This window comes from Gracilinanus agilis, chromosome 3, assembly GCF_016433145.1.
Source record: "Gracilinanus agilis isolate LMUSP501 chromosome 3, AgileGrace, whole genome shotgun sequence".
In the NCBI taxonomy this organism is placed as follows: Eukaryota; Metazoa; Chordata; class Mammalia; order Didelphimorphia; family Didelphidae; genus Gracilinanus; species Gracilinanus agilis.
The window spans coordinates 29,005,672-29,031,526 of NC_058132.1; the positions used below are offsets into that span (position 1 = coordinate 29,005,672).

Below are 25,855 nucleotides of genomic sequence, written 5' to 3' on the forward strand. Positions count from 1 at the left end.
GGCACCTTCCCCTCAATGAACTCCTTTCAGCCCCGTGAGAAACCTAGGCATCCTCCCTCCCAATTCAGGGTCTCCACAGAGTGTCTCGGCCTGAATCCTCCTGGGCGAGTTGGTCCAATCCCTTCATTTTGCGGATGAAAGGACTGAAGCCCAGAAACTCATAGTTGCTTGCCCAGTAGTCAAAGGATCTAACAGGAAACTGCAATTCCTAGGCTCAAGTGCAAATAGCACAGATAGATGTGGTTTTTTCTTCAAGACCTTTAATGTCAGCTATCAGGGTGGGGAGAGGGGAAGCCAGAAACGAGGCGGGAACATGTGACGTCTTAAGGACGGCGGGACAAACGCCGAAGAAGCTCCTGGCTCAGCAGCTCCTGCTCTCTCCTCGCCCCTTGAAGCACACTTCTATTCTCCTGGGCCCGACGAAGCAGGTAGGGAATTACCTCCTCCAGAGAACCATAAGGGATAGACTTGTAGATGGAGTAACCAGCCTGCCCTGGGTAAGAGAGGATATCGGGGGAATGGGGACTGGCCTTCTCCTTCATGCTTCCTTCCCCACAGATAATGGCCCTCTCATCTTGACTTCACTATTACAGACCAAGGGCAGGCTCAAATTGTGGACGGAGAAGGGAAGAGAGAAGGCTATTAGATTGAAAATTATGCCCATGAGAGCAGGGATCGAGGGCAGGCTAGTCTAATGGGAACACATACCCAGGGCAAGGGAGACATGGTCACACATGCCGAGCAGCTGTCCAAAGCAAACAGCACCATCTGGAGGAATCCCCAAATCTGACATCCTATGGCATTTGAAAACAAAGTTAATGCTCTACAATAAACATTTAAGTGCCTGCTGTGTGTAGTGCTCTGTGCTTGATTCATGATGGCCTCTGAAAGGGAGGAGGAATTCTTTAGCCTGCCATGTAAAGCCCTCACCCTCCTCTCAAGTCTTTGTTCCTAGTGCTCCCACTCTCTATAGAATCATCGACATGTCCATCTCCCATCTCCTGCTCTGTGCCTTTGCTTAGGTGCCTGGGCCCCATACCTGGAATACACTCCCTCTCTCATCTCCCTCATCTGCGCTAAGCTCTTCTTGATCCTTTCATTTTTGTGGTTCTCTTTTCCCTCTGAAATTCTCTTGCTTTAGGAGTAGCCTCACACTGAATGGTCACTAATAACGTTGGTTAAATTGAAAAACCTTTTCATTACAAAAAGTTATATATAAAGTTAATAAACCAAAGAGCAGGATTTATATAGCACTCGTACTCATTTGAGTTAGGTACAGCAGGTAGTGTCCCCATTTTGCAGACAAGGAATCAGAAGTGTTTAAGGCAGAATTTGTACCCAAGTTAGTCCCGAGGCTATGTCAGTCCAGCATTCTTTCCACTACACCAAATATTTTGGTGTAAGGTTAGGTAGGGAAAGTTCTTAAAAGAGAGCCCATAGGGCAAGACAGTAGACCCACTTCCTTTTCCTGCAGCTCTGAATCCCTCTCCTCCTGGCCCCAAGAGGAGATCAGGCTTCAGCTGAATCCTTCAGATCTGCAACTGCCTCTTGAGAATCTTGGACACATCACTGAACCTCCTTGGACTTGCTTTTCTCCCTTCTAAATACGGGAATTGAAACGATTACCTCTAAAAAGCTCTGCACTGCTTCGGATAGTCTCTGCATCTCTAACCCCCTCATCATCTTGTGCTTGCTTTCTTTGGCCTTTCCTGCCTCTTTAAGAATACCCCCCAGGCTCCCCCTCTCCTCTGGCCCCAGCCTTACCGCTTGACTGCCTGGCGCACAGACTCTTCATTGTGGGACGCTACCATGAGCTGACATCGTGAGCCCCGGCGGCTAACGTGCCCTAACATCAGCTCCAGGCATCGGCTGTAACTGGGGGAGGGAGGATGGGAGGGAAGGTATGGGAGTCACTGGTCCATGGTAAACCTAATCCATGTCTCTACCCTCACTCCCTTCTGTGGGAGCCCCACTCTTGCCTACCTTCGGCTTGTGTCCTCATAGTTGGGCTGGGTAGGATCTGCTGTCCCGCTCTGCTGGGCAAGCGCCCGCTCTGTCTCCAGATATGCCCCACGAACCAGCTTCACCCCAAAGGCCAGACCTCCTCTCTCTGCTGCCTCTGCTGCCTGATTCAGCCGCTCATGAGTGTCCTGAGGTGGTAGTACAGGAGGCAGGGGACGTAAGAGACCGGGGGTCTTTCCCCACCCACTCCGAGGGGCTTCTCGGCTCCCTTTCCCTAAGCTGCTTGTTACCTTGAGATAGGCCTGGTAGGTGTTCCACACCCAGGGAGCCCCATCCCTATCGACTTCCTCTGGGCAGTTCCAACGGACAGCCAGGGAAGACACGAACAGGGTCAGTGCTGGGTTCAGAAAGGTGTACTCTGCATCCACCAGCAGCCTCACACCCTGCTTCCGGGCATACTGTGGAGGAGGATAAAAGAGATGGGGGTCACTGGACTCTGGCTCTGGAATGGAGTAGGGGATTTGAGGGCTTTGTTTGAAATGAGGGGGAGCACCTTTGGAAGAACTGGGGCTGAAGTAGATATTGGGGTTCACCTGGGCAATGCGATGGAAGCGGCTCAGCGAAGCTCTGAGGTGCTGGTTCTGCTCAGGGCTGAGACTGGAAATCGAAAGGTCCTGAGGGAGAGCAGAGCTTAGATTCAGGGCCTTCAGGGAGACGTTCACAAATACTTTGGGGATAACGGGTGTTTGGAGAGCCTCACCTTACCACTTTCCATGGTGGTAGCAAACCTTTCAGGGCTTAGCTCCCTGGCAGTCCCAGGCTCCCTGAGCCGGAGTGTTAGTTCTTTCTGAAATGGGCAGCAAAAGTGGGGTGGGGAATTAAGGGGTGCATAGTTCAGGATTCAAATTCAGGTCCAACCCCCAAGTTCTCCCCCAGATCTTGGGTGTCTTACGCAGAGTTGGGCACTGGTCAGTGCTGTCACTTTGAGTTGCATGAGGGCAGGCTGTGGTGGTGGGGATCCTGGGGGCCCACAGGACAGATCCACACAGTGCAACATAGCATTGAGGTTTTCCTCATACCAGGCTTCTCTGCAGACCAAAGAGAACCTGAGTTGCCAAGGTCCTGCAGGTCCTTTTCTTTCAGGTTTCTCACCCCCAAAAGCTTCTTTCTCTTGTCTCCACCTTCCCTTTACTCTCGTCTTGCATTTCACCCTCCCTTGATCCATGTTCTTACCCTCCCCGATCTGTCCCCGGCTCCTCCTCAGTGGGCACAGCCAGCAGTGGCCGTAGCCGGAGGCCCTGAAGTCTCTGGACAGAGCCTTGCACCTCAGCAGTTGTCTCCCCAGCCACAAACTGCCCATACACTGAAGCCCGAAGTAGTGCCCCAGATAGCCGGGAGCCCAGGAGCCTCTGGGACCAAGACAGAAGCTAGGTGATAAGAAGGAAAAACAGAATTAAAATTGGAAAATATTTTAGAATTCCCTTAGATACAGAAGTGCCTTAGAATGCCTTATATTAGAATTGAGGATACCTTAAATAATTCTTCCCATGGGGGTCAGGACTGGAGAATACTTACTGTTAACCCATAGGTGACCAGAGGAGGCCAAGCACAGAGCCGAAGCACCAACAAGGCCCGAACTAGTTCCCTTGTCTTTTTTAGACGAAAAGCTTCCCCATCAAACCGTAAAATTGGCCCCTGGGCTCCTGAACCTTGCAAAGGGGAGGTAACCCGAGATAGCAGTACTCGGCTGGTTCGGAGCATTCTGCCTGCCTTCTAAGTACCAGTCTCAAAGGAAGGGAACCTTAAGGCAATCAATGGGACCAAAAACCCACTTTCCCCGCCTTTTGGGTGGCATATGACCAATTTACTTGGGGGGGGAACATAGCTAGGGTCAGTGGCTCCTTGGTGGGCGGGTAAGGGGATGGGTAACTCATTAACCAGACTTGGGGCAGAGTTCAGGTTTGGGATGGGGGGCAGGGGAGGAAACCTAGAATTATTAGGGGCTCTGAAAAGCATATTCCCAGATTTTTATACTGGATTGAGCTAGTATTGCAAGATCATAGGACTAGAGAACAGGCCTAGAGCTAACCATATGCCCCATCTTTGCCCCAGTCTTACTTTTTAGGAAAGAGTGGCTTCAGTTTTGAGGAAAAACCCTTAATTCTGAACCATTCATAACAGTCTGTTCTCATCTTTAGTCACCTTGCTAAGTAAGTCAGTAAGAATGGTGGGGGAATGAAAAGCCTGGACCCCAAATATTATGGTAGGAGAAAAAGAGGAAAAACAAACTCTACTCCTTCTGGCTGATATCAGGCCAAAGACTGTCACTATAGGGGTGTGTTGGCGAACCCATGGCATGAGTGCCAGAGTGTGCTGGAGGGGGCTGCTCCCCTCCCCATCTCCCCATGCACTTGAGGACATTTCTCACATAACCGGCTCTCTGCCCAGCAGCCCAGTGGGAATGCTTCCTCCCTTAGGGGCTCACATGCAGCATGAGGGTTGCAGTTTGGGCATTTGGTCTCTAAAAAGTTTGCCATCACTGCTATAGGGTCTCTGGCTGCGTTCACTGGGGAAGATGGAATCATGGAGAGGTAATTATGGGTTCAGATTGGGTTCCCAGCACTGTGATTTTGTAGTCTTGGGGCCAAGGGTCATAAGAGCTATTTGTGTGGGGTCCGGTGGGGCTTTATAGTGCTGCTTTGGTGGGGCCTTTGAGTACCTAATTACCATCCAGTGTGGGATGTGAGCTCCTGTGGTGGTACTGTGGAATCTCTAGACTTAGATTGGGTCACAGGAGCTCAACACAACATTTATCAAGAGCTTCCAGTGTATACTGAGGATACCAGGAAAGACGTTCCCTGTCCTTCATTCTACTAGGGGCAGGGGGTGAGAAAGAAACGTCAAATGTGTTCTAAATGGAAGACAAGCTGATTTGAGAAAGGGAAAGAAAACGAACAGCTAAGGGTTGAGGATCAGAGAAATCCTCATCTAGGAAGCCTTAGCCTTACACCTTAGTGGAAAGGATTTCTGCAGATGGAGGGTCAGATTTTCCCTGGCCTAAGCAGGGAATTTAGGAAGGTGGGGATACTGTGGGTGTATGATGGAGTAATGCCTTCTTCCCAAAGTTTTGACTGGGAAGCCACTAGAAGAAAGAAAAATGTCTGACAGCGTACATTTCCCCAAACCCTTGGGTCTTTTCTTCCTTTCTCCTTGAAGAATCTTTCCACCATCCAATTTGGAGGGCAGAAGAAAAAAGCTATGTTCGGCCAATTAAGTCTTTTTTTTTTTTAAACCCCTACCTTCCGTCCTAGAATCAATAACTGTGAATTAGTTCCAAGGCAGAAAAGGGGTAAGGGCTAGGCAATTGGGGTTAAGTGATTTGCTCGGAGTCACAAAACTAGGAAGTGTCTGAGGCCAGATTTGAACCTGCACCACTTAACTCTTAACCAGCATCTTATTTCCTTGTACAATAGTGTATGACCACATTGTGGATTGCCTGTACATTGGGAAATGGTGGTCAGAGGCAAAAGCCAAACCAAGATTTCTATAATTTTATGTATGGGGAGGCGGGGGAGTAGTAAGGGGAGGAAGGCTCTTATGTTTTGCACGTGAGGCCACTCCAAAGTTTAAAAAGGCTTTTTTTTCTGCCCCAAACCCATCCAAATTACAAATGCTCAAATCTGAAATGTATTATTTCACAAGTGGACTAGAGGGACTAAGTCGATGAAGGAACTCCCGATCAGCCACCCGCTATACTTGATATTTCAGAGCAATGCCCAACGTTCTGAAAACTGAATCGGGGCCAGCCCTGCACATCCAAGCCATGTATCTATTCAGAGTAGTCTGAGGGCTTGTAAGTCAGTGCCCTGGGAAAGGCAAGGAAGACCCTGCGGCCTTTGGCAAAGCCTGTCCATGCACACCAGATAATATGCGGATGAAAACACTTGACTGGATGACTGAATGTGTTGCCATCTGGTTACTTAGCTAATAAAGTGAGAACCTGCTTCTCAGCATGCAGAAAGCAGAAAAGGAGCCAAGTATGGGCGGTTCTTTCTGTGGCAACACCTCGGCTGTCACGTGGAATACCCACCAAGGGCACAGACAGCCTGTGTCACGTAAGTCTATATATTTAGAACTGAAAAGCATCTTAGAAGTCTTCGGGCCCATTTCCTTCAATTGAATCCCATTACTGTATATTGTGGGGGGGTGGGCCAAGATCAAAGTGAAAGGATAGGACCTAAGGATGGAAGGGATGAGGATAATGATGGCAGAAAGAAAGCAGGGCTGATCATTTCTCATTTTGTTTTTCTCTGCAAAGGAGAGTGACTTTTATACTGGAAATGACAATACAAAAAGTGACTAACAGGGAGTTGATACACAAGACAAGTGAGGAGATAGCAAGATAGCACCTCGCTGCTCTCAGTGAGCTTAAATGAGGCTGGCACTGATGAATAGCATCCCTGGGCTGTGAAAGGCCCAGAAAGTGTGATCATGGAGCCACTTTCAGTGATTTCAGTGATCTCTGCAAAATCATGAAAAATGGAAGAGTTACCTCCAAACTAATGGGCAAACGGCCTGACATCTACAAAGGGAAGAAAACAGAGTCTGCAGACTGTAGACTGGTAAACTTGACCTAGATCCCTGGGAAAATTCTAGAATGGATCATTAGAGATATGGATGGCAAACATCTAGAAAGGAAAATAGATTTACAAAGAACCAGTTTGGTTTCATCAAAAATCTATCATGCACGGGGCAGCGGGTGGCTCACTGGATTGAGAGCCAGGCCTAGAGACAGGAAGTCCTAGGTTCAAATCTGGCCTCTGACACTTCCTAGCTATGTGACCCTGGGCAAGTCACTTCACTCCCATTGCCTAACCCTTGCTGCTCTTTTATATATATATATATATATATATATATATATATTTTTTTTTTTTTAAACTCTTCTGTGTATTAGTTCCTTGGTGGAAGAGTGGTAAGGATAGGCAATGGGGGTCAAGTGACTTGCCCAGGGTCACACAGCTGGGAAGTGTCTCAGACCAAATTTGAACCTAGAACCTCCCGTCTCTAGGCCTGGCTCTCAATCCACTGAGCTACCCAGCTGCCCCATCCCTTTGCTGCTCTTTTGCCTTAAAACCAATACATAGTATTAGTTTTAAGACAGAAAGTATGAGTTAAAAAAAAAACTTATCAAACTAAAAAATAGCTATAGTCATATAAAAAAAAATGTGCCAAATCACTATGGATTAGAGAAGTACAAATTAAAACAACTCTGAGATACCACCTTATACCTACCTGATTGACTAACATGACCAAAAAAGAAAATAATGTTGAAAGGAATGTGAAAAAAAAGAATACACTAATACACACTGTTGGTGGAACTGTGAACTGATAACAACCATTCTGGAGATCAATATGGAACCAGGCTCACAGGGCTACCCTTTGACCCATCTATATCACTACTAGATCTATATCCCAAAGAGATCAGAGATAAGGGAAAAGAACCTATCTATCTGTACCAAAATAGTTTTAGCAACTCTTTTTCTAGTGACTAAGAATGGGAAACTAAGAGGTTTTCAGCCATTTGAGGAATGGATGAACAAGTTGTGGTACTGGAATACTATTGCACTACATAAGGAACAATGAACAGAATGAGTTCAGAAAAACCTGGAGAGACTTATTTATATGAAGTGATGCAAAGTGAAGTGAGCACATCCAGGAGAACAATGTATACAATAATAGAAATACTATACAATGAGCAACTATGAAGAACTAAACCATTATCAGCAAAGCAAATCTCCAAGATAACCACAAGGGACACTTGAAGAAAATGTTCTCCATAGCCAAAGAAGCATGCCATCTTGCTCTATATTTCCTTCATGAGATTTATATTTTATTGTGATATGTGGCTTCTATCATGACATGAGAAATACGGAAATATGTACTACATTATAATAGTTAAATTGGGATTTTGAATTAATAATAAGAGAGTTATAAAAAGTGGTCACCAATTATTAACCCTTAAGTCAGGAAAACTATTAGCAACTTTTAGCAATTTTATTTAATTGGAATATTAGTAAAAAGAGGAAAATGTGGAAGGGAAAAGAGGTAAGGAGACTGCCTAGCCTACCCTAAATGCTGATCTCAGGAAATGAAGCTTGCTTGCAGACAGAGTTCCAATCTCCACATGGGAATCCTAGTCACTCACCAGCAAGCCCAGCAGGATCCAGGCAAGGTCCCAATGCAGAAAAACCCTTTGTAAGCTAAGCTCACTGAGGCAGCAGTGAACCCAACAAAGTTCCTGACTCCAAGAAGCTCCAAAGCCGAAAGTCAAAGTCCTGAAGCCGAAAACTCCAGTCAAAAGGCCCAAAGCTCCAAGTCGAAGTCAGAGTCCAAAAGCCCCAAGGAGCTGTCCTCCAAAGAAGAAGTCCAAAGGAGAAGATTCAAGAAGTCCTTTTGGCCAGGAAGTTCAGGACTTTTTATAGTCTTCCTGCCCCTTCTCATTTTATAGGAACCAATCACAGTCTTTCAATTTGCCTAGCACTGCTAGGTGTGGGGTGGTAGGGGGAGTCCCTCCCTGCAGTGGCCTCTGGAGTTGTCACCTACTCTAGCAAGTAACTTGTGAACTCTCAAACTTAGTGACTGGTAAGGTACTAAGAAGGGGTACTTAGTTTTTGATTGATTAACTTAAAAGTCACTAATTGATAGACAGAGTTTGATTCACTCTTCACAATCCTCCCTGTGATTCTTTGGGAGACTAGTCTCTCCAATGAATCATTTAACATATACATAACATAACATATATAACATAACAGCTTATCCCTCTAAAGATCTTCTAGCCAAAGGTTTATACAATATTGCACTTTCTAAGAGGAAATTACAATAATTGGAAATAAGAGGGAAATAAAAGAGAGAGCAAAACCAATGTTTGGTAGGTGCATTGACAAAAAGCCAAGTTTACATTCAGAATAAATGTGTTCAACCCCCTTCAGTTCAATCAATTACATCCCAAAGTTCATTCTGGATCTTCTGATGCAGTGTAGATTTCTTTATGGCACTTTCTTCAAACAGTTCCCTTTCTTGATTCAAAAAGTTGATGAGCTGCTTTTCCTGAAATTTTTCTCAAAAAATTTTAAGTCTTGGATTTTATGAAAATTTTACAACATGAAATTACAGATATAACATATATTATTCACTGACTGGGGAGAGGACAGGGGGAAGGAGAAAACTTGAATTCTAAAATGTCAAAAAACAATTGTCAAAAATTGTTTCTACATGTAACTTTTAAATATTGGAAGAAAAAAAAACCTATCATGCTAGACTACCTCATTTCCTTTTTGGAAAGGATGCTATAGGGTTGAGTTTACCTGGATTTCAGCAAAGCTTTTGAACAAGCATCTCATACTTGGGGAGAAGATGTAGAAATATGAATTAGATGATGACATTCAGATGGATGCAGAGTTGGTTGGATAGCTGGATTCCAAGAGTAATTATTATTCAATATCAGCACTGTAAGAAATCTCCAGTGAAGAACCCTAGGAATCTATACTTGATCCTGTGCTGTTTAACATGTTTACCACTAACTTGGACAAAAGTACAGATGATAGGCCTACTAGATTTGCAGATAACAAAGCTGGGAGGGATAACTAACACAGTGACTGACAGAATCTGGATCCAAAAGAAACTTGATCAGCATTGGGCTGAATTGAACAAGATGAAGTTAAAGATATATTTAAAAGTCTTGTACTTGGGTACAATAATATAAAATTAAAATTTAAGCAACCTCGCAAATAGAAGATGGGGAGACATGGAGAGATAGCTGTTCAGAAAAAAATTTGAGGGGATTTTTTTAAACCCTTTTGTCTTGGAATCAATACTGTGTATTGGGGCATTAAGTGACTTGCCCAGGATCACACAGCTCAGGAAATATCTGAGGCCAGATTTGAACCTAAGACCTCCTGTCTCTAAGCGTGGCTCTCCATCCACTGAGCTACTCAGCTGTCTCCTTGAGGGTTTTAATAGACTACAAAATCAGTACATGTTGGTTATGTGCTATGGTAGCCACGAAAAGACATGCAATCTTAGGCTGCATTAAGGGGGTGGGATATAGCTTCTAGGAATAGGGAAAAGCAACAACTGTGTTTGTTTTAGTCAGACCTGGTCCTAGAGTGTAATTATCAGAAGGGCTTTAAAAGTCCATGATTTATGAGATTTGGTTGATGGAACTGATAGCTGCCTTCAGTGTTAAGGGCTATCTTGTGGAGGGATTAGATTTGTTCCATTTTGCCACAGAGAGCAAAACCAGGATCAATGGATGGAAGCTGCAAAGCATCAAATTTAGATTTGATGCAGTATATTAAGCTCTGTGGTCTCACTCTTCCAGAGCTAGCTGACTACATCTCTTCCCTCAGAGTGTTGGGGGAATAGTTTCTAGACATAGCCCTAAGGGCTTAGGATGTCTCTTCTCTAATGTTATTGGCTAAAGCCCATACCTTGATGTGGTCCCCCATTGTTAGCCATCAGTTACCTGCATCCTAGTTCCATTTTTAATGAATTATCTCAAAAATTTAGCAAGAACAGAAGTACAAGCCATAATTTCTGGGCCCACTGGTTCGTTCCTCTACCACCTTGGTCTCTGAGTGAGTGGCTCAAACAATGCAGTTTCAGGCCTACTAAGTTGAGGTCTGAATTTATCATTGCTACTAAGTGAGTGTTAATGAAATGTTGGCCAACTTGAAATATTGCAGAGCTGGGTCTCAAAGGTTGCTTCTCTGAGTCTCATACTGACTACAAATCTCAGAATGGTCTCCACTCCTGAACCTGTTCCTAACTCACTCTCGTTACCTTTTGAGACAAGTTCATAGCCTCCAACCTTCTTTACCTAAAATTAAAAAATGGAGGCAAAGAAATGGCATGGGTGGAGAGGCATTATTTCTTAATACTTTCAGTTGAACTAAAAATAGGTTTTTAATATCCTTCCATAGAACCAAAACCAGTATTCATGGACAACAGGTCAACATTGGCTAGGGAGAGCCCTTGGCATCAACCCTTCAAACGCTTTTCTCACTGGAGCTAGCAGGTTAGAAGGCAGAAAGAAGTGGGCTGAAGAAAAGAAATGAGTCCAACTAATCCATTTTAAATATATCCCCAGTTCTGTCTAGGAAGTTACAGCCAATTGAAGAGGCGCCCTTTCATCATGAGGTTAGCAGACCAGAACTAGTTATAGAATGTCTACACATGTTCCAAAGTCCATGTGGGAATTATATCAGCTGAGCATTCTGTACATGCTTGTAAAGACTGGACTCATCAACCAATGGCCCATTACACTCGCCATTCCCTCTTAGCTTCATACTGGTTCAGAAGGAGAATCCCCTGATACAACAGGAGAAACAGATCAGCCTTCTTCTATATCACAAAAACAAAACAAAACAACAAAAACTTCCTGACAAATAGAGCTGTCCAAAAGTAGAATGGCTTACTTGAAGAAGTGGTGGCTTCCCCGGCCTTAAAAGTCTTCAAACGGAACTTAGACAACCACATGTCACATATGTTATAGTGTGTATTCTTTTCATGATGGACTAGATGGCCATCAAAGTCCCTTCCAACTCTCACATTCTGTGATTTCATACAAAGGAGAGACAGAAGCTAGCATGTGCCAGGCCAGTCAAACCCTGCCTACAACCTTGACCACCATCTTCCCTCAGACCCCAGGGGAAACAACCCAGAGCCCTGAGCCCCAAGACCCATTGGAAACAGCATGGCTTCTAGTACAGTGCCTACAACCATCTTTCTAGGAAGCAACCCTATGGAGCTGAAGCCTGGCAGCCGCTTCTGTTTACAGATGCTAATGCCACAGCTATTGAAGGCTGCAAGAAAAATTTTTGCCCAACAAAGTTCTTGACATTGCCAAATCAGAAATCAAATTTATCAAAAGTGACATTAAAGAAAAAGTATCATCTTATTTAATTGCCATTTTGCTGGTTCACCCCAAGGACCATGGGACCTTTCCTCCTGTCTTGCAGCCCAAACCTTCCATTTGTGTTATATGACCCATCAGAAAGTGAGCTCTGGTTCAAATCTGGCCTCAGACACTTCCTAGCTGTGTGACTCTGGGCAAGTCACTTAACCCCCTTTGCCTAGCCCATACCACTCTTTCTGCCTTGGAGCCAATACACAGTATCCAAGACGGAAGGCAAGAGTTTAAAAAAAAAAAAAAAAAGAAAAAGAAAAAGTGAGCTCCTTGAGGGCAGGGACTGTCTTTTTCTCAGTGTTATGCACAGTGCTTTGCACATTATAAGTGTTTAATAACTGCTTTCTAAGATTTATTTAATTGATTCATTCAATGTCACAGATAGTAATGGTTGATCCAGAATTTGAAACTAGATCTTCTGACTCCAGGTAGAATAGTCTTTCCTATACCATATTACCCTACTTGAAATAATGCTAGAAAAATAGGCTCTAGCTAAACTGTGGAAAATCTTTAATGTCAATTTAAGGATTTTTTATCTTATCCTAGGGGCAATGGGAAAGACATCAAAATTTTTCTCTCAGCCTTGCTATCCCCTCAAACTATATCTTCTCCTTTCATTGCCACTCTCAGGGGGGAATTTGTTTATATTCATCTTACTTTATTTCTTTACATTCTGCTCACTTCTTGATCCTTTGCAAACTGGCCTTCAGAAAAGCAAATAGTGTCCTGGGCTTCTAGCCATGAAAACCTAAGTTAAAATCTAACTCCAGATACTTACTTGTTCTGTGACTTTGAGCAAGTCACCTAACCTCAATTTTCTCAACTATAAAATGGGGATCAAAATGACACCTACCTTGAAGGATTGTTGTAAAGATCAAATGAGCTAATATTTATTAGGGTTTTTTAAACATTAAAAAAAATTTTTTTCTTTGGTTACATGATTCACGTTATTTCCCTTCCCTCTTTTCTCCCTCCTCCCAGTGTTGACAAGCAATTCCACTGGTTTATATGTGTATTATTATATGTGTATTAAAAAGAAAAAAATTCTTTTTAAAAAGCTAAGCTTTTTGCTCAAAACCTATTTCCATATTATTAATTTTTGTAATAAAATAAGCTTTTAAAACCAAAACCCTAAATCATATACCCACATAAACAAGTGATAAATCATGTTCTCTAACTGTGGATAGCGTTCTTTCTCATAAGTGTCAGAATTGTCCTGGATCAATGCATTGCTGTTAGTAGTAAAGTCTTTTACATTTGATTAGCCAACTGTTCCTGTTACTATGTATAATGTTCTCCTGATTCTGCTTCTTTCACTCTGAATCAGTTCATGTAGGTCTTTCCAGTTCCTAAAGAAATCATCTGGTTCATCCTTCCTTATAGCACAATCATATATCACCATCATATACCACAATTTGTTCAGCTATTCCCCAATCAAGGGACATCCCCTCAAATGAGCTAATATTTGTAAAGCACTTAGCAATACCTGGTACTTAATAAATGCTTATTCCCTCCATCACCACTCAACTGAAATTTCTTAAAGTCCCTCATATTCTCCTAATTGTTTATTACAATGGCTTTTCTTAGTCCTCCTGCTTTTTTGGCCTCTCAACAGCATTTGATGCTGCTGACCAACCCTTCTTGGATATACTCCTAGGATTTTTTGAACATTGCTTTCTTTTGGTTTTATTTTGCCTCTCCTTTTTATCCTTTTTGCTAGATCATCATTCATGTATTATTGCCTATAAATGGATGAGTCTAAGAACTCTTTCCTGATCCCCTTCTTCTCTCTCTCTCTCTCTATTCTTCCTTAGGATCACATTAGCTCTCATGGGTTCAGTTATCTCTATCCAGATGATTCCCAAATCTGCATATCCAGATCTTATCATTCTCCTGTGTTCCCATCCCTCATAACTAGTTTCCTGTTTGGCATCTTCATTGAGATGTCCCATAGGCCTCTCAAAATCAGTGTATCCAAAATAGAATTCTTTATCTTTAATCTCTAAACTTACTCCTCGTCCTGTCTACCCTGTTTTTCTTGAAGGAACCACCATTTTTTAGGTCATGGAAACTTGACATAATCCTCAACTCTTCCCTTTTCCTTAATTCCCATATCTAGTTTCTAAGTCCTAAGGACTCTACCTACACCACATATCTCTCATCATCCTCTCCTCAACTTGCACAACTACCACCCTAATTCAGGTCTTCATCACCTGAACTGTAGCAAGAGCCTCCTAAATGATCTCTCTGCCTTCACTTTCTCACCTTTCCAAACTTCCATACAGCTGTCAAATGTTTTTAGTTGATATTTTTTTCAGAATTTAAACATGTAGCACTTAGATTTATGCAAGCAGAAATCAAAAAGATTGTATATAAAAACGAGTATATAAAAAGTAGTAAAATTCTTTTTAAAAAGCTAAGCTTGGTGGACTAATTGCTCTCAATCAGTAATCACTTGCTTTTAAAAAAAAAGTACATAATAAATTCAACGTTACTTTGCCAAAGCATGCTCCTTGAAATTTCCTTCCATTCTCTTTTGTGCATTAAAATATTTTAGGGGCACTCTTTTTTTATTGCTAGGATTGTTCCATCCCATTTCCCCATTTTAAAATGGAGGGAAACCTTATAACAAAAAAGCATAGTCAAGCAAAACAAATTTACACTGTGACCATGTCTAAAATGTTAACTTGTATCTTTCTGAACATTATCAATAATCTCTGTCAAGAGGTAAGTAATATTCTCTAAATAACCTGAAGCCTCTAAGAGAAAACACAAGTTCCTCTCTTTGGCATTTAAATTCTTTCCCAATCTCCCACCTATTTTTCTACTCCAATTTTTTTTCAGACCCTCACCTTTCATCTTGAAATCAATACTATGTATTGGTTCCAAGGCAGAAGAGTGATAAAGGCTAGGCAAATGGAGGTTAAGTGACTTGCGCAGGGTCACACAGCTAGGAAGTATCTGAGGTCAAATTTGAATCCAGGACCTCCAATCTCTGGACCTGACTCTCAGTCCACTGAGCCACCTAGCTGCCCACTTTCTACACCAGTTTCATGTTATTCTTCCTTTCATTTATTCCTATACTCCAGAAAATTTGTCTTAGGTTCAGATAGTCAGAGATATTAATATAGGTTCTTTGGGCTACTAAAATTCTATTCCTTAGTTTCTTTCTTGTTTATTTTTTGGTTTGATTTATCTAGTTCTGAGAGGGGAAAGTTAATATTCCTTGCTAATATGTCTGTTTCCTCCTATAACTCATTTAACTTCTTTAGGAATTTGAATGCTATCTGGTTCATATATGTTTGGTTTTAATATTACTTCATTGTCTATTATATCTTTTTTCAAGATGAAATTGTCTTATCTCCTTAAATTAATGAAATTTTGCTTTTGCTTTGTCTGAGATCATAATTGCTACCCCTGTTTTTTTAACTTTGGCTGAAGCATCATATATTCTTGCACTAGCTCTTTACCTTTATTCTGTGTGTATCTCCCTGCTTTAAATGTGCTTTCTGTAGACAGCATGTTGTGGGATTCTAGCTGTTAATCCACTCTGCTATCCTTTTCTGTTTTATGCGTAAATTCATCCTATTTACATTCACAGTTGTTATTACTATGTATTTCCCTCCAACTTATTTCTCTCCTGTTTATCTTCTTTCTTTTCTTTCAGCCTTTCTCTATTCACAAATTTCTTCCTTCTGGTTACTGACTACCCTAGTTCACCCTCCCTTTGGTCCATTCCCACCTTTCTTATTCCCTTCCCCCTCTTACTTCCCTATAGGGTACTGAGAGTGGACATTACTCCCATTTTGAGCCAATTCTGATGAGAAAGTTTCAAGCATTGCCCACTACCCCACCAATTTTCCTCTTCACTATATTGACTTTTAAACACCTCATCATGAGAGATAATTTACTCCTATTTTCCTCTCCTTTTCTCTTTTCCCAATGTGTTCCTTTTTCTTATCCCCTAATTTTTTTATATTATCCCCTCAAAATCAGCTTACTGATATCTTTCCATATGTGTTCCTACTTGCTGCTTTAATAGTGATAAAATTCTTAAGTATATTCAGTATCTTCAGTGTCTTTTATCTTAAAAATCTTAATTATCACTTTCTTATGTAGTAATGTAATCAGTTTGATATCACTGATTCCCTGGAGTACCTCAAGTTCTTAAGTAGTTTAAGTATTTGAAGTATCTCTTTTATCATAGATATCTTAAGTATCCTGGTTAACACTTTGCCATGTAGGAATGTATTTAGTTTAATTCCCTTGAGTTCCTTGAGTTTTCTCTTCATTTATCTTTATGCTTCTTTTTTGGCTTCAAATTTTCTTTTCAGTTCTGGTCTTTTATCAGAAATACTTCGGGTCCTCTATTTCATTAAATATTCATTATGCTCAGTTTTGCTAGGTAGCTGATTCTTGGTTGCAGTTGTAGATCTTTTGCCTTATAGATATCATATTTCTGCCTTCCAGGCTTTTAATATAGAAGCTGCTAGATCCTGTGTAATCGTAACTGTGGCTCAATAACATTTTAATTGTTGGGGGGATTTTTTTTTCTCCTTAGCTTGAAAGTTCTGAAATTTGGTTACAATAATGCTGGAACTTTTAAATTTGGGATCTTTTTTCAGGAGGTAATCAGTAGATTCTTTCAATTTCTATTTTCTCCTTTTGTTCAAGAGCATCAGGGCAGATCTCTCTGATAATTTCTTGTACTATATGGTGTTCAGGCTCTTTTTTAAATCATAGCCTTTTCTCCTGGAGCTATTTTCTAGGTCAGTTTTTTTCCAGTGAGAATTTCAGATTTTCTATTATTTTTCCATTCTTTTGAATTTGTTTTATTGTTTCCTGATGTCTTATGGCATCATTAGTTTCCATTTGTCCCATTCTAATTTTTAGTGAGTCATTTTTTTGCTTGAGGTTTTATACTTCCTTTTTGGGGGAGTTATTTTCTTTAGCAATTTTTTTTCTAGGTTTCAGTCTCATTAACAGGGGGTCTGCCCAGAGACAGATAAAACCAGAGTGAAGTAATATAGCAAAGTATTATTTAGAGGAAAAGGGGGCAAAGGGAGATGGGAGGCCAATGGCAGTAGAAGGTGGGGGGAGGGGAGAGGGAGAATAAGGGGGAGGTGTAGGAAAAAGATCAATTCCAGCAAAGATGGCTGCAGAGCCTCCACTGAGTGGAGAAGGGGTCAGTCTCTTATAGTGTAGTTGTCTGGGATGATGTAACCTGGATTATCTCTCTTGGTTCAGATTGTGCTACTTGGATCCAGTCGTTGGATGATCCTGAGAAAGTTGGCTTTGTAGGTAGGGGCTTTTGGTTCCCAGGCTTGTGCAAAGTTGAGGGATAAGATTTTGGTGTTCTGCCAGGCAGTTGATATTTTCATTCCTTTCTCAGCTTTTCTTCTATTTCTCCTATTTGTTTTGTCATATTTTATAGCTCTTCCAGGAATTCTTTTTTTTTCTTATGTAGAAAAACAATTTATTCCATCATAAGTACTTACAGTTAATCATGGACGGTAACGGGCTGCTGGTTGGACAAGTTACCCCAAAAGACATAGTAGAAAATGAGTGGTCATGGACTAATTCTGTTTGTGTGGGGTTTGTTTAAAAAATTTTTTTTAAAGAAAGAAAAAAAGAAAAAATACCATTCAGAATTAATTTTAAAGCATGTCAGCTACCAATTGCTCTGTTTTCAGATTACTGTGCAGTCTACCAGGGGTACATCTATCAGGTAAGAACATATACCTTCTTTATAAGCTGGTCCCAAGTTTAAAAGAAAAATTCGCAGAAAACAAAGAAATAATATGAAAAATAGCTCAAGAAATATACGAGAGAGCAAAACTATATGAGAAGGTGAACAAAGATATTTTGCAGGTTCAGCTACAAAACATTTCACATGGCTGTCACCCCCATCAGATGAAAAATGGAAGGTGACATTAAACAGTCACTAGGGGAAAACCCAAATTAAATATAACAAAAAATTTTTTCACTAAGAAAATCTGACCGGTTATAGAGGAAACCATCAAGGGTAGCCTAGAAGGTTGGCCATGCTAATTTTAGTCTCTGGATTTCTCTATAAACAAGAGAAACAGTTCAGACATCTTACAGTGCTAATACCTCAGTGGCTCACACTTCTCATTTGGATAGAAATCCTATTTCATCCTAATTTTAGTGAAATTAGCCTGAAAAACTTGCAGTTATAGCTTTGGAAGAAAAAGAAAACACTCACAGTCCATTTTCTGTGGCTAAAATCAGATTTTTGAGCTGGATTTGTTCATAAAAAGTTCTCAGGGAAAAAAATTAAATATGGGTGTGTGGCTCTGCTGAGTCAAGCCCTCCTTCCCTCCCCCCTGCCTCAGTTAAGAGTGAGAACACTCACTGTCTGGGTTAACAGGTGCCTATAGAAGGATGTCTGAACAAAAAAATGTCTGTCTCAAAACCAGTGTTAAGTCAATCTCAGGTTGGGAAGTGAGGGGAGTCTAAAAATCAGCACCAATGCAGACACGTCTAGGCCCCCTGTCCTTCTGGATCCACACTTCCTTCAGGGTCTTCATCATTGTATATGTTCTCAGCCATCTGCCAGACTTGCATGATATTGTCTTCTGATACAGAACAAATAACCCAAGGCTCATTTGGGTTCCAGGAGAAATCAGATATTTTGGCAGTGTGACCACCATGAATAAACAACAATTCTGGTGGGCCATCTTCTGCATCTTCTGGGGACTGCTCCTCCCCAATTTTGCTCAAGTCCCAGACATTCAGCCTTCAGTCAGTGCACTGGAAGCCAAAATAGTTTCGTTGTGAGGAGACCACCAAACCTGGAATATTTCATCCTTATAAGACTTAAAGGAATGCAACTTCGATTTCAGATTTCTAAGATCCCACAATGCAACTGTCTTATCAGCTGATCCTGTGGCAAGAATGAACTCACTATAAGGATTAAAAAGAAAGACAATTTACTTCGGCAGAGTGGGCATCCACTGAATGGCTCGGTTTAGAAGTATTATTTGGGTCCCAGATCATAAGCTTCTGATCATCAGCAACTGATCCAAAGAGAGATTCATAGAGGAGGTGCCAAGAAACATCTTTGACTACTGCTGTGTGTCCCATGAATATGGTCTTTGCATCCACTACTTTACCTTCCTTTGGAACAGCACTGAAGTCCCACAAGCAGATGGTATGGTCATCTGATGCACTAAGCAAGTGTCCACTGAGATTTGGGTTCCACGACAACCCATAGCCCTCCTTTTGATGTCCACGGAGGTACAAATCTGGGTTACACTCTCCAGAAGGGTCTGGTTTTGAAGGTGCTTGGTGTAGTCAAAAACAAGGACATCCCTGGATGGAGTCTTTGTTGCAATGATGCAAGGATTCTGGGACATATAACATATAACACTTCTCCTTCATGGTTAATCTTGATTTGAATTTCAATTTTCCCACTAACTGAGCCAAAGCCTCCAAATTCTCCTTCTTCACTGTCATAGTGAGAGGCATCAAACTGAGCATCATTGGGGAGCTGTACACTGGCTATCCCAAGAGGATTCTGTCCATCGGATATGTGTGTACCCAGGACAAGTCAATGAATGCTGAAATCTTTCCCTTCGGGTCTTGTTACATCTGGAAGCTCCTGTGCAGTCAGGCTGGGCCATTCTAGGGCATGGGTCATCACCAAGTTGTAGAGAAAAGGAGTATTTTTTTTCCATATTTTATACTCCTCGATCACTTGTTCTTTTACAGCATCATCAAAGGCTTCCTTGTCAGCCATGGCGGGCGGAGAAGCTGATGGATAAAATGACAGGTGGAGGGGCCTGGAGCTCCCGGGGTCACAGTGCAGTGAAGGTGGGGATGAGGGTGAAGGGGTGGGGGTGGGGGCTTGCTCTGCACTCATGGCCTCTATTGTTTCCAGAAATTCATTTTTGACCTGACATCCCTTCATATTTTCCACTGAGGCTTTATCCATTTGCATTTTTGCATTGCTATCCACTTCTGAGCCTGCATTTTGTTCCTCCTTGTTGCTGAAATAGTTTTCCAGGGTCGGGCTTTTTCTTTGTTTTTCGCTCATTTGGGTGTGCTTTTATTGGAACCTTACCTATATACTGAAACTCTGCTCCTAGGATGGAAGAAGTAGCATTGTAAGCTCACACTGTGGTCATTTCCAATGTCTGGGGTCCACCCAGCTGCATCTTGGGTCCTGTGGAGTGAGCACTCTGTGGGGCCAGGCCAGCTGGCCGCTGTAGGGAGGCCTGCAGGTTTTCCATCCAGATGCTACTTGAGCTAGATTGTGTTGGGTTCTGCGTTCTACAGCAGCAGCTGGACCCTGTTAGATTGCATTCCTTTCATTGCTGCCCTCATTGAGGGTTGAGTTAGAATCCACTACCCCTGAACTGTGCTGGGCTTCATTCCTCCCACCACTGCCCACACTGTATCAAGTTGCATTCTGCTCTCTCCTCCTGAGGCTAGGCTGAACCCAATTTTACTCCTTCCCAGTAGCTTGTACTGGATTGTGCCTGAGTTCCACCTTGGCAAACTTGACTTTGTTCTCCCCTCCTACCCCAGTGATGTGGGCTCTCCTTGCTATCCCTCTACACTGTTCTGGATAGAGAGCTCTACTTCACACTGTCTTCTGTGAGTCTCACTGCTCCAGGATTCCTTCGTTGGGAGGCAGTGTGTGTGTGTGTGTGTGTGTGTGTGTGTGTGTGTGTGTGTGTGTGTGAGAGAGAGAGAGAGAGAGAGAGAGAGAGAGAGAGAGAGAGAGAGAGAGAGAGAGAGATTATCTGGAAGTGGGTTTGGTGAGCTGGGAGCACTCCTTTTTCTGCCATTTTGACTCCCAGAAGGGGAATTTCCAATAGCTTAATTAGACTTCCAGCTTCCGGACTTTCCCTTTCTCAGCCAGTTTGCCTCCACATAAAGCATGAATATGACCCTATCACTCTCCAGCTCAAGAACCTTCAAGGGCACCTCAGTGTCTTTGACCCTTCACATCCTACCTGCCTTTGTAGGCTCATTGCACATTATTCCCCTTCACATGATTTTTGTGATAACTAAAATGGCATACTTACTGTTTTTCTGAACTCAGAATTCCTTCTCCTCCTTGCCTCCTGTAACAAATGAAATTCTCTGGGGAATATATATATATTTTTTTTAATTTAAATTTTGAATATTTTCCCATAGTTACATGTTTCATGTTCTTTCCCTCTCCCCCAAACCCCCCACCCCCATAGCTGACGCACAATTCCACTGGATTTTACATGTATCATTGATTAAGACCTAATTCTATATTATTGATAGTTGGACTAGAGTTATCGTTTAGTGTCTACATCCCCAATAATATTCCCATCAGGCCACTGATCAAGCAGTTGTTTTTATTCTGTGTTTTTACTCCCACAGTTCTTCCTCTGAGTGTGGCTAGTTTGCTCTGGATCCTTGCATTGCTGCTAGTAGAAAAGTCTGTTATGTTCAGTTGTACCACAGTGTATCAGTCTCTGTGTTTAAGGTTCTCCTGGATCTACTCCTTTCACTCTGCATCAATTTCCTGGAGGTCATTCCAGTTCACATGGAATCCCTCCAGTTTATTATTCCTTTGAGCACAGTAGTATTCCATCATCAACAGGTACCACAATTTCTTCAGCCATTCCCCAATCGAAGGACATTCCCTCATTTTCCAATTTTTTGCCACCACAAAGTGCATGGCTATAAATATTTTTGTACAAGTCTTTTTCCTTATGATCTCTTTGGGATATAAACCCAGCAGTGCTATGGCTGGATCAAAAGGCAGATAATCTTTTAGAGCTCTTTGGGCATAGTTCCAAATTACCATCCAGAATGTGGATCCATTCACAACTCCACCAGAAATGCATTAATATCCCAATTTTGCCACATCTCCTCCCACGTTCACCAGTTTCCTTTGCTGTCATGTTAGCTAATCTGCTAGGTGTGAGGTTGCTTTGATTTGCATTTCTCTAATTATAAGAGATTTAGAACACTTTTTCATGTGTTTGTTGATAATTTTGATTTCTTTATCTGAAAATTGCCTATTTGTGTCCCTTGCTGGGGGCTATATATATTAAATGTAATTTCTTAATCAAACTCTCAAGAAAATCTAATTAGCCAATGGACTCTCTGAGTAGCCTTAACAGATATCACAGAACTTGAGTGGGACAGAAGGCAGGGGCCCAAAAAGAGAGATATGATCGAGAGTAGCCAAGCAGCAGGGCTGGGCCAGAGAGAGGAGCATGACTAACTAAGCAGCTAGGCTTGGGGAGAAAAGAGTAAGAATGTAGTCAGAAAACAGGGACAAAAGATACCTCCTTCCTCAAGTCTAGAGCATATCTTATATATACCTTGAGCCATCCTCATCCAGTCCCTCCCTAGGACATCCTATGAGGTTTCTGATTGAAAGATAGCCACACAGGAAGTGGCCTCAGAGACCTTGGTTTCTCCCTCACCATTTCATCCCAGAAAGAAGCTACCAACCTCCTGCCATGTGACTAGACTACCATGACTGCTAGAACTGACTGACTTCATTATTTAAGAGAGTTCTTGTTTACAGATACATAAGAAGCAGGTCTCCACCCTGTCTATAAAAGATCTTGGCAAAAGAAGGGACGGCCCAACCTAGTTTCGTAGTCTTGGGAAGAGGCTATTGAAGCTTTCAAATCAAACTATTCTTGGGGGCCAAAGGGGGAACCAATTCAGTATACCAATCCACTATTAAATGTCTGCAACACTTTAGCCCAGGCTGTCCCCCATGCCTGACATGCATGTCCTCCTCTCTTCTGTCTCTTAGAATGCTGAGTTTCCTTCAAGGCCCAGCTAATGAGTTTTTCCATCTCCTATGGAAAGCCTTTCCAGCCTCCTGGTGTGTTTCCCTCCTCAAATGGTCATGTACTGCATATATCTTTCTGTCTACATGTTCTTTCCTCCTCAGGAATTAGTTTTGGGGTTTTGTCTTGGCATTCATATCACCTTTGTTTTTGTTACCCCTCCCATACTCTTTTATACCGCCCCTTTATGTGTTGTAAACTATCTTGCTTGTATTTGTGCCTTTAATGCTTAGCACAGTTCCTGGCACAGAGTAATTACTTTCTTTTTTTTTTTTTTAAACCCTTAACTTCTGTGTATTGGCTCCTAGGTGGAAGAGTGGTAAGGGTGGGCAATGGGGGTCAAGTGACTTGCCCAGGGTCACACAGCTGGGAAGTGTCTGAGGCCGGATTTGAACCCAAGACCACCCATCTCTAGGCCTGACTCTCAATCCACTGAGCTACCCAGCTGCACCCCCCCCCCAGAGTAAAGTAATTACTTTCTAAATGCTTTTTTCTTTGATTTATTCATTTGAGTTAATTCAGAGCCTCTGTGGGGGGCACTCAGGGATATTTTTGTGGGATTCCCAGTGGGTTTACAAATATGTCACTCTGAAGGATTTAGGACTCTGCTATCCTAACAATGAATGTTATTCTTATAGGGTGTTTGAGCGCTGTTGGCTTAGTGTCATTTTGAGGTTTTAGTAGATTCATGGGAGTTATTGTGGCATTACTAGGTGCTTGCTAGACTATTATAGGAGATCTCTGGGACCAGATGGGGCTTCCTTTTCAATTTCCTGGAAGGTTTCCAGGGGGTTCACAGATGAGTTCCCACTGGGAACCCACAGTTGCTTTGCTGACAGTCTATACCCCCTGCTCTCTGTGTTTGTTATGATGGTATCTGTGGAATCCTTTTGGTCTCACATGGTTATATCATAAGTATTGCCACCAGCTGTGTGTTTTTGTGGATCCTCCCTGGTCCCAGGGGGGACTCACCCAGGGATCTTGTCTGTTCTAGCTCTGAATTCCAGCTAGACTATGGAAGTGATGGTGTGGGATATTTTTAGGGTAGGCTTCCTTAGGGCTCCCAGGTATATTATTAGGTGTACCCTGACCTCAGATACCATTACAAGGTATTGTTATAGGATCGCTAGGCCTACGGAGGGCCCAAGGGGTAAAACTGGATGGTCTCCAGGTCACTTTCTGGGTTTAGGGGAGTTTTTCAAGGTTTTGGAGTTTCATCAATGTTAATCAATGAATGAATGAATGCTGTCTCTTGTCAGGCACTCTGCTTCCCCCTGCACCACATCCTATAATTCCTGGACCATATGCTGATGTCCCTTGTAAGGGATAAGCCTCTTCTGCTCTCATTTTAGCTCCCAGAGATTTACTCACACAGTCACATACCCCCACTCAGATTCCTACCCCACCCCTCCATGCTTCCTAGCCAGGTTTTTAGCACCCTCTGTCGAGGGAGGACTGCTTTCAGAGGGAAGCCCAGCTTCCAGCTCTCTCTAACCTCGCGTTGCTTTCTTTTCTTTCCGTTCACCTGCTCCTCTTATACCTTGCCCCAGAATTCTCCGCTTCTTTTTAATTCCTGTGTCTCCTTATCTCCTCTCTCTAGATCTCTCGAGGAGTCCTCACCTCCCTTCTCTTGCTTATGGCTTATAGTCCCCCAAGTCTCACTCCGTGGAGCCAGCCCTGGGAAATCGAGGGGATCCTGGGAGCCGGTGTATGAACTGTTCATCCATGACAATCCAAGAGTACAAGGGTGGAAGCTAGAGGAACCAGGGAGTTGGCAGTTTGGCTGAAGCAGATGGGAGGGCTGGGCACCCCCTCTGTCCTGGTAGGGTTTGTGGTGTGTCAGGTCACTGGGTGGCTATATACGGAGGATCTTAGAAGCAGAAAAAAAGGTCTGGGGCCCTTGCCTTGCCTCTAGTTAGCATCAGACGTAGCCATGGCCCTTCCCTTCTTCTCCCCCTGCACTGTTATTTTCCCTCTCTGCCCAGCAACAGCTTATTTCCTGCCTTGGCTCCCCAGGGCCTCATCCCAGATGCTCCCTCTTTCCATCTCCATCGTGGGGGGGGGCAGGGAGTGAAAACATCGAGGGAAAACTGTTCACAAGTTTCCATTCCCTGTGCTGCCCTTCCCCCGCCCCACTAGCTCTAGAACCCAGGCATTCAGCCAGCTGTCTGGTAGCTGTTGATCCCCAAATCCTCAGGCAGCCTGGTGGGGGGGGGTACAGAGGTGGGCATCTGGATTGGTGGCTAAATCCAATGAAGTTGGGTGATTTAAGGCCAGATTTCTGACCCTACACGACATGTCATCCTCTCAGAGTTGAGCTTAAAGCATCTGCCCCCTTACCCCCACCCTGCCCCCGCCATTGCAATCCTCAGACATCCAGCTTCTCCTCTCGGGCCCTCTCCCCAGAAGGCCCCAGGTGGCCGCCTCCCCAGCCTCACACCCTTCCCCGCACGGTCGGAGGCATCCATCCCGCCCCTCCCGGCCCCTCTTCTTAGGGACCCAGGTGTCCGGTCTTCTGTGGGAAGGGGAGATTTCTCAGGGATCCGCTCCCTTCCCTCCCACCTGCCTGTCCCAGCTGCCCTAGACCCCTTTGGCCCTCGTGGGAACGCGCGGCTGGGACCCTCATTGAACCGTCAGGACAAGCTGCTCCGTTCCCAGCCTCCTAGTCCCCGGCCCCGCCTCCTTTTCTGGTGTCTCCCGGGTGACCAGAGAGGCAGTGAGGACCGAGGCAAGTGTGCAGGCTTCAATGCCTGGGAGCTTGCGGCGGAGGGGTGGGCGGTGGCCCCCAGAGCTCCGGGCGTGATACGGCGGCGGAAGGGTTGGTATTGCTTGGTTTGAGCAACTTTGTCTCATACAGCCCATAACTAGGCTGGGAACCCGGGGAGGGGGGGGGGCAGGATGCGGAGACGCCCCTTTGGCTGTCTCTTCAGCACCCCTCTCCCTCCGTCACTGACTCAGTTTCCCTCCCAAACCTCTGGCCCCGATCTGACCTTGTTCTTAGGCTAAAAATAGCCCTCCATCCCCAGGTCGGCAGCTCAGCTGGGACCCCTGAGGCCTGGGCCGTTTATATCGTCTTTTCCACTTGGGGACCCGGGAGACTCGGCTT

At 43.4% G+C, this 25,855-nt stretch overlaps 1 protein-coding gene and 1 pseudogene across 3 annotated transcripts; both read right to left on the bottom strand.

Moving 5' to 3' along the window:
- Positions 1-247: 247 nt before the first annotated feature.
- Positions 248-3,782, bottom strand: PRODH2 (proline dehydrogenase 2). Of its 3 annotated transcripts, none has more exons than XM_044671203.1 (10): positions 3,538-3,769; positions 3,196-3,389; positions 2,915-3,050; positions 2,723-2,809; positions 2,556-2,636; positions 2,253-2,420; positions 1,984-2,150; positions 1,765-1,875; positions 709-794; positions 248-493 (listed from the first exon to the last, which is right to left on the bottom strand). In XM_044671203.1, exons 1-10 carry the CDS (start codon positions 3,721-3,723, stop codon positions 324-326), a joined length of 1,386 nt encoding a protein of 461 aa, XP_044527138.1. In that variant the 5' UTR covers positions 3,724-3,769; the 3' UTR covers positions 248-323. The 3 variants fall into 3 exon arrangements, with proteins under 3 accessions (XP_044527138.1, XP_044527140.1, XP_044527139.1); XM_044671204.1 differs by having other exon boundaries at positions 314-488; positions 3,538-3,782; XM_044671205.1 differs by lacking the exon at positions 2,253-2,420.
- Positions 3,783-18,433: 14,651 nt separating this feature from the next.
- On the bottom strand, positions 18,434-19,706 carry LOC123243034 (annotated as a pseudogene).
- Between the last annotated feature and the right edge of the window lie 6,149 nt (positions 19,707-25,855).

Coding starts and splice junctions, on each gene's coding strand:
- PRODH2 (XM_044671203.1), bottom strand. CDS start 3,723: ATGCTCCGAACCAGCCGAGTACTGCTATCTCGGGTTACCTCCCCTTTG. Junction 3,390..3,537: donor TGGTCACCTATGGGTTAACA/GTAAGTATTCTC, acceptor CTTATCACCTAG/CTTCTGTCTTGGTCCCAGAG. Junction 2,637..2,722: donor CCACCATGGAAAGTGGTAAG/GTGAGGCTCTCC, acceptor GCTCTCCCTCAG/GACCTTTCGATTTCCAGTCT.